This window comes from Schistocerca americana, chromosome 7, assembly GCF_021461395.2.
Source record: "Schistocerca americana isolate TAMUIC-IGC-003095 chromosome 7, iqSchAmer2.1, whole genome shotgun sequence".
NCBI lineage: Eukaryota > Metazoa > Arthropoda > Insecta > Orthoptera > Acrididae > Schistocerca > Schistocerca americana.
In genome coordinates, this window is record NC_060125.1 from 322,803,511 (window position 1) to 322,815,202 (window position 11,692).

The window sequence follows — 11,692 nt, forward strand, 5'->3', positions numbered from 1 at the left end:
ACAAACAAACACACACACAAACAAACACACACACAAACAAACACACACACAAACAAACACACACACAAACAAACACACACACAAACAAACACACACACAAACAAACACACACACAAACAAACACACACACAAACAAACACACACACAAACAAACAAACACACACACAAACAAACAAACACACACACAAACAAACAAACACACACACAAACAAACAAACACACACACAAACAAACAAACACACACACAAACAAACAAACACACACACAAACAAACAAACACACACACAAACAAACAAACACACACACAAACAAACAAACACACACACAAACAAACAAACACACACACAAACAAACAAACACACACACAAACAAACAAACACACACACACACAAACACACACACACACAAACACACACACACACAAACACACACACACACAAACACACACACACACAAACAAACACAAACAAACACACACAAACAAACACACACAAACAAACACACACAAACAAACACACACACACACACAAACACACACACACACACAAACACACACACACACACAAACACACACACACACACAAACACACACACACACACAAACACACACACACACACAAACACACACACACACACACAAACAAACACACACAAACAAACACACACAAACAAACACACACAAACAAACACACACAAACAAACACACACAAACAAACACACACAAACAAACACACACAAACAAACACACACACACACACACACACACACAAACAAACACACACAAGCACACACACACACACACACACACACACACACACACACACACACACACACACACACACACACGAGGGAGGTTTCGAACCTCCGCTCGGATCAGCCGCACAGTGCATGACTGCAGCACCTTACACCGCTCGGCTAATCCTGCACGGCTCTCCCACAGTTTGGTAGTGGACATTCCTGTGAGTGGACAGCTCGTTGCTTGTCATGCACACACAAAATGCTGTACAATACCTGCTGAATAGTTGATATAATATGACTGATTTCACACGTGGCCCTGCCTTTTAGTAGTTAGGAGATACGAGTGATTGGAATGCAGTAGGAGGTGGTGGGTGGATGCATGGGACAGGTCTCACAACTGGGTCAACCACAATGCAATGACCCATGGGACGCATGATAGAAAGCAGGATTTGAGTGGGGACAAACAAGAATATTCTTTAGGTTAGGTGGGCAGCAGAACACTACTTTGAGTTTGATGGGTAGAATTTTCGATAGGATCTCTATCATCTCAGGGCATGATGAAAGGTAATCAGAGTTCTGGTGAAGGATGTGGTCAAGCTTCTGAGTGCCAAAGTGATACTGGGTGATTAGAGGAGTGGTGGTCAGTAGCTGGTTAACAGGGTTACTGGTTTAAGAGAAGATGGCACAGAAGATCTGTTTGTGGGTGAGTTGGATAGGATATTGTCTGTCAATAAAGGCTCTGGTATGTTTATACCTATATTTCAACAACTCCTGCTGTCCACTGGAGATGCAACATCTACAGATGGCAAGGCTGTACAGAAGAGACTTTTTGATATGGAATGGTTGGCAGCTGTCAAAGTGGAGGCATTGTTGGTGGTTGGTGCATTTTATACGAATTGAGCCATCTGACAGGTGGAGATTAACATCTAGGAAAGTGGCTCATTGAGTTGAGAAGGACGAGATGAAGTGGATTTGGGAACAGGTGTTAATAATATGGAGGAAGGAGTGCAGGTTGTCTTTTCCACAAATCCAGATCATGAAAATGTCAGTGAATCTACACTTTACAAGGGATTTTATATGTTGACTGGAAAGGAAGGACTGCTCCAGATGGCTCTAAATAAGGTGGTATAGGAAGGTTTCATGCGAGTACCCATAACAGTACCAGGATTTGTTTATATGAGGGTGTGTCAATTATTATTCACAATTTAGTTATATTTTTGTTTATTTTGGTAGTAATGCCATTTTACGTTGATGACACATGCTTTGTTTATTTGTTGTTATATCTTTGCAATTTTCAAGCTGCTAAGTTTCGTTATCGCTGCCATGCTGTTGATCATGGCTGCTCCGCTGTCTAATTGCACCAAAGAAGAGCAATGTTCAGTGATCCGTTTTTTGTGGTTGGAATGCATATCAAGAACCAAAAGCCATCAGAGACTTTTGGTACAGTATGGGAACAGTGTTTTGTCACAACAGAGTGTCTATGAATGGATTTAAAAATTCCGAAATGGTCACACAAGTGTTACACATGATGAACCGTTAACTGCCACAAATTAAGAAACCATTGAACGTTCACGTGAAATGATTCTCTTGGACAGAAGATTAACTATTGACGAAGTGGCCCATCGTCTGCAAATTAGTTGCTGTTCTGTCTACGAAATCATCCACAACAGACTTGGGTTTCATAAAGTTTGTGCAAGATGGGTCCCAAAACAACTCACACAGTTGCATAAACAAACATGCTTGAACATCTGCAAAAAACATTTGGATCGCTATGGTAATGAAGGGGACAACTTCTTAGACAGGATGATTACTGGTGATGAAACATTGATCCATCATTATGAGGTGGAGAGTAAGTGGCATAGTATGGAATGGAAACATCCCACACTACTGAAACACTCCAGAAATTAAAATTTGAAGTACTGGATCATCCTCCATATAGTCTTGATCTTGCCCCTTCTGATCATCGCTTGTTTGGTTCACTCAAACAGGCATTAAGAGGCCGTCAATCTGCCTCAGATGAAGCGGTGAAAGAACCAGTGCATTCGTAGCTTGCAGCTCAACCGAGTATCTTATTTTGGGAGGGCATCAGGAAGCTTGTACAACAATGGACCGAGTGCGTTGAAACGCAATGAGACTATGTGGAAAAATGATGCTCTTGTACGTTTCCTATTTGATTACAATAAATCTGTATAACTACTCTGTGGATAATAATTGACTAACCCTCATAGATTTGGTCCTCTAAAGTAAAATTAATTGTGGATCAGGATGTAGTTGGATAGGAGGATTATGAAAGAGGTGGGGGTTTGGTAGGAGGAGGAGGACACTGTGAAACATAATGTTCCATGGCTGCAAGGCCATGGGCATGAGTAATGTTTGTGTATAATGACATGGCATCCACAGTGATCAACAAGGAGTCTGGTGGTAATGGGGCAGGAACTGTGGAAAGGTGGTGTACAATGTGAACAGGATCTTTAATGTAGGACTAGAGGTTACAGACACTGGTTTGGAGGTGTTGGTTACAAAGGCAGAGGGTCATTCAATGTCAGCATTGTGCCCAGCCACAATCAGATGGCCAGTGGGAGACCTGTGGGGCTGGGTCTGGGTTTGTGGAGCAGGTGAAAGGTAGGAGTGTGGGGTGCAGTGGGGGCGAGGGTTCTGATGTGATGATGGAGATGGGTTAAAGTGTCAGGTTTTGGGATGGATCTAAGGCCTTAAGGAGCTACTGGAGGCCTTGTTGGACTTCTGGGACGGGATCATAAATTTATTAGAACATAACTTCTTTTTTGCCCTCCATTTATTTGAATAAAACAGGCTATTAATGACATGTTGTTTAATGCTCTGACAGTAAATGTTGCTGAGGGTATGGGCAATTGCACTGAATCAAGGGACTCGTCCGATTCCATCTGGTCGCTTTGACCTGTAATGCAAGTGGGCTGGGTTGAGTGAAGTCAAGGTGGTGCAATGTTGTTGGGTTGTGTTTGTAGGTGGCATGTTGTTTTATCTGGTGGCATGATAATGTTAAATGGTCATGTTTGAAGTTGATTGTGTTGTGTGGTATTGAGTCAGTGATTTTGTGCAATCATTCTGTTAATTTGTGTTACTTTGCTTTCTTGTATTGTTGGTTAAGTGTTCATCTTTGTGTTAGGTATTGTAAGTGCCATGCGTTTTTCATGGTCAAAAATGTAGCAGTGTTTTCCTATGTTAGCAATAGGTAAGGCAAAAATTTAACAGGGGTGGAAGACATGACTACCATAAAGTTTTTGCAGGGTTTCAGAGTGGTTGCCGAGTATATTCGATGTCATGAACACATGAGGTTGATTAGAGTCCTGCCTGTATATGTGCCATTGTCGCTGTCACAACGTTTGGCAATCTGTATAGAGACCTGGTTCAAGAAGTTGAGGTTGGGCATCATAGATATTGTTTTAGTGACCTACCATTCATCTATTCCTTTTTGTGAGTGTGCAAAGTGTTTGGGATTGATTGCCATTTTTTCAAGGAAGTTTGTGAAGTATAGGAGGAAGTTGAGTGGGGGGGGGGGGGGGGTGCTGAAGACTGATGAGTCAGATTGGGAAGAGGAAATATGAGAAGGGTGGTTCTAGTGTTCATTTATGAGTGTGAGGGCTGTTATTTTGGATAGAGCGGCCTTTCTGATGATGTTTTCTAGTTACTTTAAAATTGATAAATGGAATATATTGAGGAGGGGATTACTGTAGGGCAGATTCTTTTTCTGCTACATGAGTTAAGGAAAAGGGGTTATGATCATTTGGTTGTTAACTAAGAATGGAGCTTAAAGATTATTCCCCTAGGACATGTCGAATACAAAATAGTTTTTTTTTTAATTTTATTATTTGGGGAGGGGGAGTATGAAATATGTTTAGGGAGGGGGAAGAGGTACTCATCCGATTTGAAGTCATACTTAGATTGGGTATGGTGGGCAGAAGACCACCCCTGACAATTATTGTGGTTTTTTTTAACGGCAGTGGGGAGAATGTATAGGCCAAGGGTTGTAAGCTGAGTGGGTTGGAAAGAACAGGGGGAAAGGGGGGGGGGGTTGGTTGTGTGGTTTATGGGGTGATAGGGCAGGTTTTGGAGCTGGGCTGAGGAGTGATTTACTTTTGTTTCCTGAGGACTGGTTTTGTGCCAATGTTGGTAATGCACAATCAGTCTGCACGAACACACTGACTAAGTGGATGAATGTTTTTCAATTAAATCATGGGAGGAAGTACGTGGATCGATGTTTGTTAATATATCGCACATGTGACTTATGAATAAACATTAATCCATCCACATTCTCCCACGATTTAATTTACAAAAAGTTGATCCACTTACTTATTGTGCTCACGCAAATCGATTGCATGTTGCCAATATTAGCAAACTACATTGCCACTGCCATAAGTAAAATTTAACCAAAGCATTTAATAGGACACCATATTCACACTAGCTTTAAAGCTCTTGCTCTTTTTCTACAACCACACAGGCAACCAGATGCACACTCTCATAGTCCGTCTCCCCATGGTAATGGGAGAATGCATTTCGGCACGTGTGTAGTTGTGTGTACTGTTACTAGAAAAAAAGCAAGAGCTTGAAATCTACTTTAAATACTGTGTTTCTATGTTTCACTTTTCAGTCCATTACAGTTGAGTGGTTGCCTTTTCCTTGTATTATGCATTGCTCCATCCAGAATTTTCAGTATTGTTATAATATATATTCATCTGCACATGTAATTACAAATTCTATTAAATCAGTTACAAACTGAAATCATCTCATTAAAATTTAGAGGAATATGCATACCATCTCCCAATCAATTTCAGGTACATTTTAATTTCAATCATGGGTGTACAAAGGGTACTAGGAAAGTTTTGCAATATGGAGCAACAATAAGTCCCAGGAGGCTGAGTGTTGCTGTGTTCTGAGAATATTCCATAGTTGCGTTGTAGCAGGTGTGGCAAGTATGTGGGCACAGTCATTCACCAGCAGGGTTAGTTTGAAGTGCTTGCTATGGCATCGTGGTCACGAAATGATATTTGGGCAGTTTTGTGGTACAACTTTGCACTCTTTTTAAACACAGACCAGTGCTTTGAAGAATTACTCTTGTACTCAGTGATGTGCCCACATCGTACAACTATACTCACACACAGAGAATTCCAAACAATAAATTTCACTCTGGGGGACGCTGAGAGGCCACGATAATCAGGTATGGAGGAAAACATTGATGCTGTGAGGAAAATGCTAGACCAGGACAGGTAAGTGACCTATAAGGAGATAGAGTGTACCTTAGGACTAAATGAAACGGCATGATCATTTGCAAAGTAAAGAAATTTTGTTGTCTCTGAGTGCCACAGACTGATGGAAGAGCGGATAACATGACTTCTGACTTGGTGCTGGAAGATGTTAAAGAAGTTTTCTACGGGAAAATCTCAGTATGGAATAACACCGTGACAGGTGACAAGACTTGGCTGTACTATTATGACATACAAACTAAGACTCAAAAAGAAATTTGGGTCTCCGATGACGATGATGTACCTGTAACTGTCAGAAAATTCCAATCAGTAAAGAAGAAAACAATAGTTATTTTTTTTTAAATCGAGTGGAATCGTGGAGTGTGTTGTTTTGGACACACAGAAGACGGTCACAGCTAAGTGGTACAATGAACAGTGCCTGCTCAAAGTCAACCAGTCTCTGAAGAACATGCAACAGAAGTCAAGAATGGACACTTGGTTCGTCCATCATGACAACACTCCAGCTCACCACACCAAAGCATGCGCCGAATATTTGCAGAAAACAGGACTGAAACTTCTTGAGCACCCTTCTTACAGTCCAGACCTTGCTCCTTGTGACTTTACACTATTCCTGCATTTGAAAATGAAGCTGAAAGAAGTGCAGTTTTCAAGTGGCAAGGGCCTCCTGAGGGCTTGGGACAACGAGTGTGCCTTAAACCCTACAAAACTTGGGAGACGTGGTTTAGGAATTGGTTTCAGAGGACAGAAAGGTGAATTCAATGTGGCAGAAATTACTTCAAAGAAAATTAAATAAAGCTGTATTGCAAAACTTTCACAGTACCCTTTGTAGCAAATCTGACATTATAGAAGTACTTGTCGAAAATAAATATAATACTGCTTCAATATAGTAAGAGAATGCCAGGGAGGACGAATTATATGTCAAATAAATACAGGGGCACAGTTTTAGGTGAGGGTCACAGAAATGTTAAACCTGAATTGGCTGATGCTTCACGACAGAAGCCAATAATCCTACCAAATGAACCATTTTTAAAGGAGGAATCTAGAGAATCTTCTTCATCCTACAATTACATAATGTAGGGACCATTAAGACAAGATTAGCCTAATTATAGTATGTGCAAAAGGATTTTAGCGGTCATCCTTCCCACACACTATGTGCAGTTGGAACACAAAGAAACCCAAACTTAGTAATCATGCTAAGTACCTTCTGCAACATCCTTTATGGTGTGTTTGCAAAGTACTGTCTGTATGTAAGTGAAACAAAGGAGTAAACTCATTATTGATCTTACCTTTTTCTGGTTGCTCAAATAGAAACGAAATTTCCAAACAAGATCTTGTTCTTCAGTTGTTAACTGTTTAGTAGGAGGATAGCCAACTATTGTGTGTAGAAGGTCACGGACACTTGCATTTGGCTTGGCATCTTTATCTGAAATGCCACTTCGAACACTGCGAGCTAGTTTGTGATGTTTACTTTCAACCAGATTTTCCTGAAAAATATTTCTTTTCTTGTGAGATACTTTTTTCACTAATCACTTATTTTTTAAAAGTTCTCTCTTCCTAACTTACATTATGCTAAAAATATACATACAACTGCAACCATTTTAATGATACTACATGTACCTTAAATCCTGTACAGACAGCATGAACAAGCCACACACAGATAATTTAATGTAACAGTAATGGCAGCATCATATACACCATTTATGACACTTAGACAAGTCTAAGATAGCATGATACATCATGAGGACTATGTTATGCCTTCAGTGGCTTAGAGAACCATCATTTTGTATTACCAGTGGAGAATTAATGAGACTTTCCCTTTCACACTTCACACAGCCACAGTGTGGCAAATGAAGCATTGCAGAAGGATCTGAAATGTTGGGATATGCTCAGTGAGTATTGCTAGTTTTAACATTTATGCAAATAAATTGGCCCATTGTCTCAGCAACATGAGTGGTTAAAACATAGCATGATTAGTCACTAGTGCTTTAGAAACTGGTCAGTCACAACAACTTCAAACACTGGAACATATTCAGAGTGACCATCACAAGTTTGGCCAAATTGTGACCTGTAAAACAGCCATCAGAAAGCAATGCAAAAGACTTGCACTCAGGAACAGAACAAATTATCAGAGCAAACTACCTGTAGTCATTTTCAAGAAGGTTGTTTTCACTTGTTGAATCTGTCTGCAACTTGAGAACATAATAGTGACCTAATACACTGGGCTGATTAACATAATGCACACCTAACACGAACAAATGAACTAAGGCTCACTGTCAAGCCTGGTATTTGGAAAAAAAATTTTTTTGAACATAAAATAACTTTAAACTGGTGCCCGTTACTTTCCTATCTACTGGTTTTGGAATGATTAGACACAATTCTGTTATTATCTGAACAGTTCCTTGTGGGTCTGAAGATAAGAAGAAGGACTTTTCAAGCCTGTTAGTGATACTTTGTCAGTGGTCATACTTTACTATTACATGTCACTTTATTATGTGCAAGATAATCTTCTCCTGCACAGAATAGAAGGCCTTTGTCTTGCTGCGTGTGCATATTTTCGGATTTGAGTGTTGATGGAGCCTTCTGACAGTTGGGGATTTTTACTGCTACGCCACTACATTTCCACCCACAAACACACCACTGCAGAAAAAGGGGAGTTGATCATACAATATAATTTGTAGGGTGGTGCAAAAACTCATGCAAAGAGAGGCTCAGCAAGGAGAATGCACATTCAAGCAGCGGGAGCTTTTTAGCCAGTATGGAAACTGAGACAGTGCTGATTTGGTATGGCCATCTTGTCACATCCCCATATATTTTTTTTCCAAAATAAATGTTAGATGTGGAATATAGTAAATCAAGATTAAAATACAACAGAACCAATGGAGGTTTGAATTCATAAAGCTCACTAGATTACAAGATTTTTTCAGAGAGAAATGATAGATGCCAGATTACATACATAACCATACCTGCAATATTTCATTATCGGGCACTGTCACAATGTCAGCCTGGGCCCGAAACTGATAAACTTCATCTCCATCTTGTTCATAATAGACAACAGAATGCTGAAACATATTTTATTTGTCATAACAATATAACAAGATAAAAAAATTATCAATGTTTGAAATTTGTTTTCTGTGAACCAATACTAACTGCAACTCCATCCAATTCAACCACTGGAAATTCAATCATAAGGTACATGTAATCAGAGTTTCGCTTTTCTTTTTCATTGATCATTTCTATTTCACGGAAAGTGAGACGGTCCAGCCAGTCTACTTTTGGGATATAACCATTCCTATGCTTCTTTGCAAGCTGCAACACAGAAAATATTTATGAGAGATTAAACAAATATAGCACAATATTTCATATGATGTTTAAAAAAAAGAAAAAGACTTTTGACTGATTGATTTAAGAACTGTCAGCAACACTGAGCTAAAACAGTATGTTAAGACCTTAAAATTCCTATGTTCATGGAAGAAAAGAAAGCTAGATGAACAAACTACCAGTTGGCATGCTACATATTTGTACCCAACATTGGTTCCTCAACAGTAACTGACAGATTACAAATTCAATGGCTCATCACCAGTTAACTAAGGTTTGGCTTATATTTTCTCAAACAGAGAACTTATTTACTAATACATAGAAGTATTCATACCTTTGCAAGTCTCTGCATCTTTTCTTTCCCATGATCTCTTGCCTTTCCTGGAGTACTGCTTGGAGATCTACCATCAGCTTCTTGGTTGGGCCATACTCTCAAGTCAATCATACCCTTGAACATGAATTGAAATGAAAGTAGGTAATTGCTAATTACAAATGTGAAACTAATCTGTGAAAGCACGTGACATTACAACTGTTACCTTTAAGGATTGGGTTGCATATTTTAAATGACTTAAATGCAACAGCTGACAAAAGATAATATGTAGCTGCCTCAATATTAAATGTGTTTCATACCTGCCTAAATACACCATGTTTCCCAAACAGTGATATGGTTGTCCCTCCCACAGGCTGCATTTTGCCAGGTCCTACACAATCATAGATGGTCAGTGCTAAAAGGGCATTCCTCGGTAGGTCACTGAACATCACAGGAAGAGTCAGCCATTCATTCCAGCTGCAAAGCAGATGTTTACATTAGTTAAAAACCAAAATCCTCATCCTGAAAAACTTTACTGAATTCCCCACTATCCAGATGAAATTAATCAAGTCCTAGTATTACATTAAAAAAATTACTGTTTTCGCTGAATGTGTCAAATCATAATTGGAGAAAATAAAATCCGGTTTTTGGACTCACTCCATAAATCCCAAACTGAAACTAAGAGCTTATCATTCGTCCAATGGGCTAGTTGTTTTACTTAGTTACAGGCAGACATTTAATCAAGGCCAAACATTCAATAGATTTTCTTTGAAGTACATACACATTCATCAATAAACAAAAAATACGAAAGACCCTAAAACTGCAGTGATCATTTACTACTCTTACAACAGAATTACCATACGTCTACATCACTACCTTCCAAGCATCAGAAGTAACTTCTTAGTCTGAATACAAACTTTTACACGTAAAATGTTACTTACTTCCATCTCGTAGAAAAAGACTTATAAGAAGTTGAAACAGGTAAGGCAATAGGCCGTCCATCAGCAAAAACTTGACAGACCACCATAACATCAGCACAGCCGTCTTGATACAGCCCCGAATACTTCAACATTGGGTCAGTCAATAGCTTTTGATAATCTGGTTTCTGACGCTTTCCTTCTAGTGTCCCTCTGTACAAAAATAAAAGTAGCAACAACAAAGACTGAAGGTTGTCTGTTCCAGAGATACAAAGCACCGAAAATATTTATGATTATTAAATACGACATTTAAATGAGTTCACTTGTATTGTTATTAGTGACAACACAAGACAATTGGAATTTGAAGAACTCAGTGGCAAAATAAAACGGTCGATAGTTTAAAATAGTATTTAGATCAAGAGAAATTAATATATATCTTGCACCAACTCACATTTTCACCTGAATTTTTGTTTCTAGTGATGAACTGTACACGTAATTAAATTCGGAGTTTAAGTCTTCCATCATCTTATTTCGAAATAAAACTGTATGACTGATAAACTGAATGTTACATGCAGAATACTGTCAGCTGTTGTCATACGAAACGAAATGCATGTATATTTCTATCAGAAGCACTCTACAATGTCGAAACAGGAAGAAGTCCGGAGGAAACTACTATCTTCTCTCATACTTATTCTCAAACCACCCATCCGACCCATGTGTCTGACACCAAACAAGTATTTACAAATCTTGACAACTCCTCCACAACATACACTGTTACATCGCTGCATCGCTCTCAGATATGCATGTATGTACACATGGCTACCAATGGCAACCGGACGTATTTCCTTGTATTTTACTGAAGTACGAATAAATACAACAAGAGTTTGTTGCTTTATTTGTTAAGTTTTTTTATTGGTACCAACTCACTGTACACTTCCGATATTTTGCTGATGCTTATGACTGGAATAAAATATAAATAGTAAATCCTGTAGCGCATCATTTGCTTTGGAATGTTGCCAATAAACATGGAGTTGGAGAGTTTGACTGTCACACAATAGATCAGGAATGTAGTAATTTCGTCAGTGGTTTGATTCCGCGAAAGTGTGCTTCGAGTTGGCCTATTACCCTGAACAAATATTTATACTCCTTATCCACGCTGGACAGTAGTCAAT

General features: G+C 39.2%; 1 protein-coding gene across 2 annotated transcripts in view; it reads right to left on the reverse strand.

Annotated features, from left to right (window-relative positions):
• LOC124621890 (phosphatidylinositol 3-kinase catalytic subunit type 3) overlaps positions 1-11,301 on the reverse strand; it is a 103,734-nt gene extending 92,433 nt beyond the window's left edge. For both annotated transcript variants that reach the window (XM_047147362.1, XM_047147361.1), the window contains exons 1-7: positions 10,972-11,301; positions 10,545-10,733; positions 9,924-10,080; positions 9,628-9,741; positions 9,126-9,284; positions 8,942-9,037; positions 7,265-7,462 (exon numbers count right to left, since the gene is read on the reverse strand). In XM_047147362.1, the coding sequence (XP_047003318.1) occupies positions 7,265-7,462; positions 8,942-9,037; positions 9,126-9,284; positions 9,628-9,741; positions 9,924-10,080; positions 10,545-10,733; positions 10,972-11,045 (987 nt within the window). In that variant the 5' untranslated portion in view covers positions 11,046-11,301. The remainder of the gene's footprint in view (positions 1-7,264; positions 7,463-8,941; positions 9,038-9,125; positions 9,285-9,627; positions 9,742-9,923; positions 10,081-10,544; positions 10,734-10,971) is intronic.
• Between the last annotated feature and the right edge of the window lie 391 nt (positions 11,302-11,692).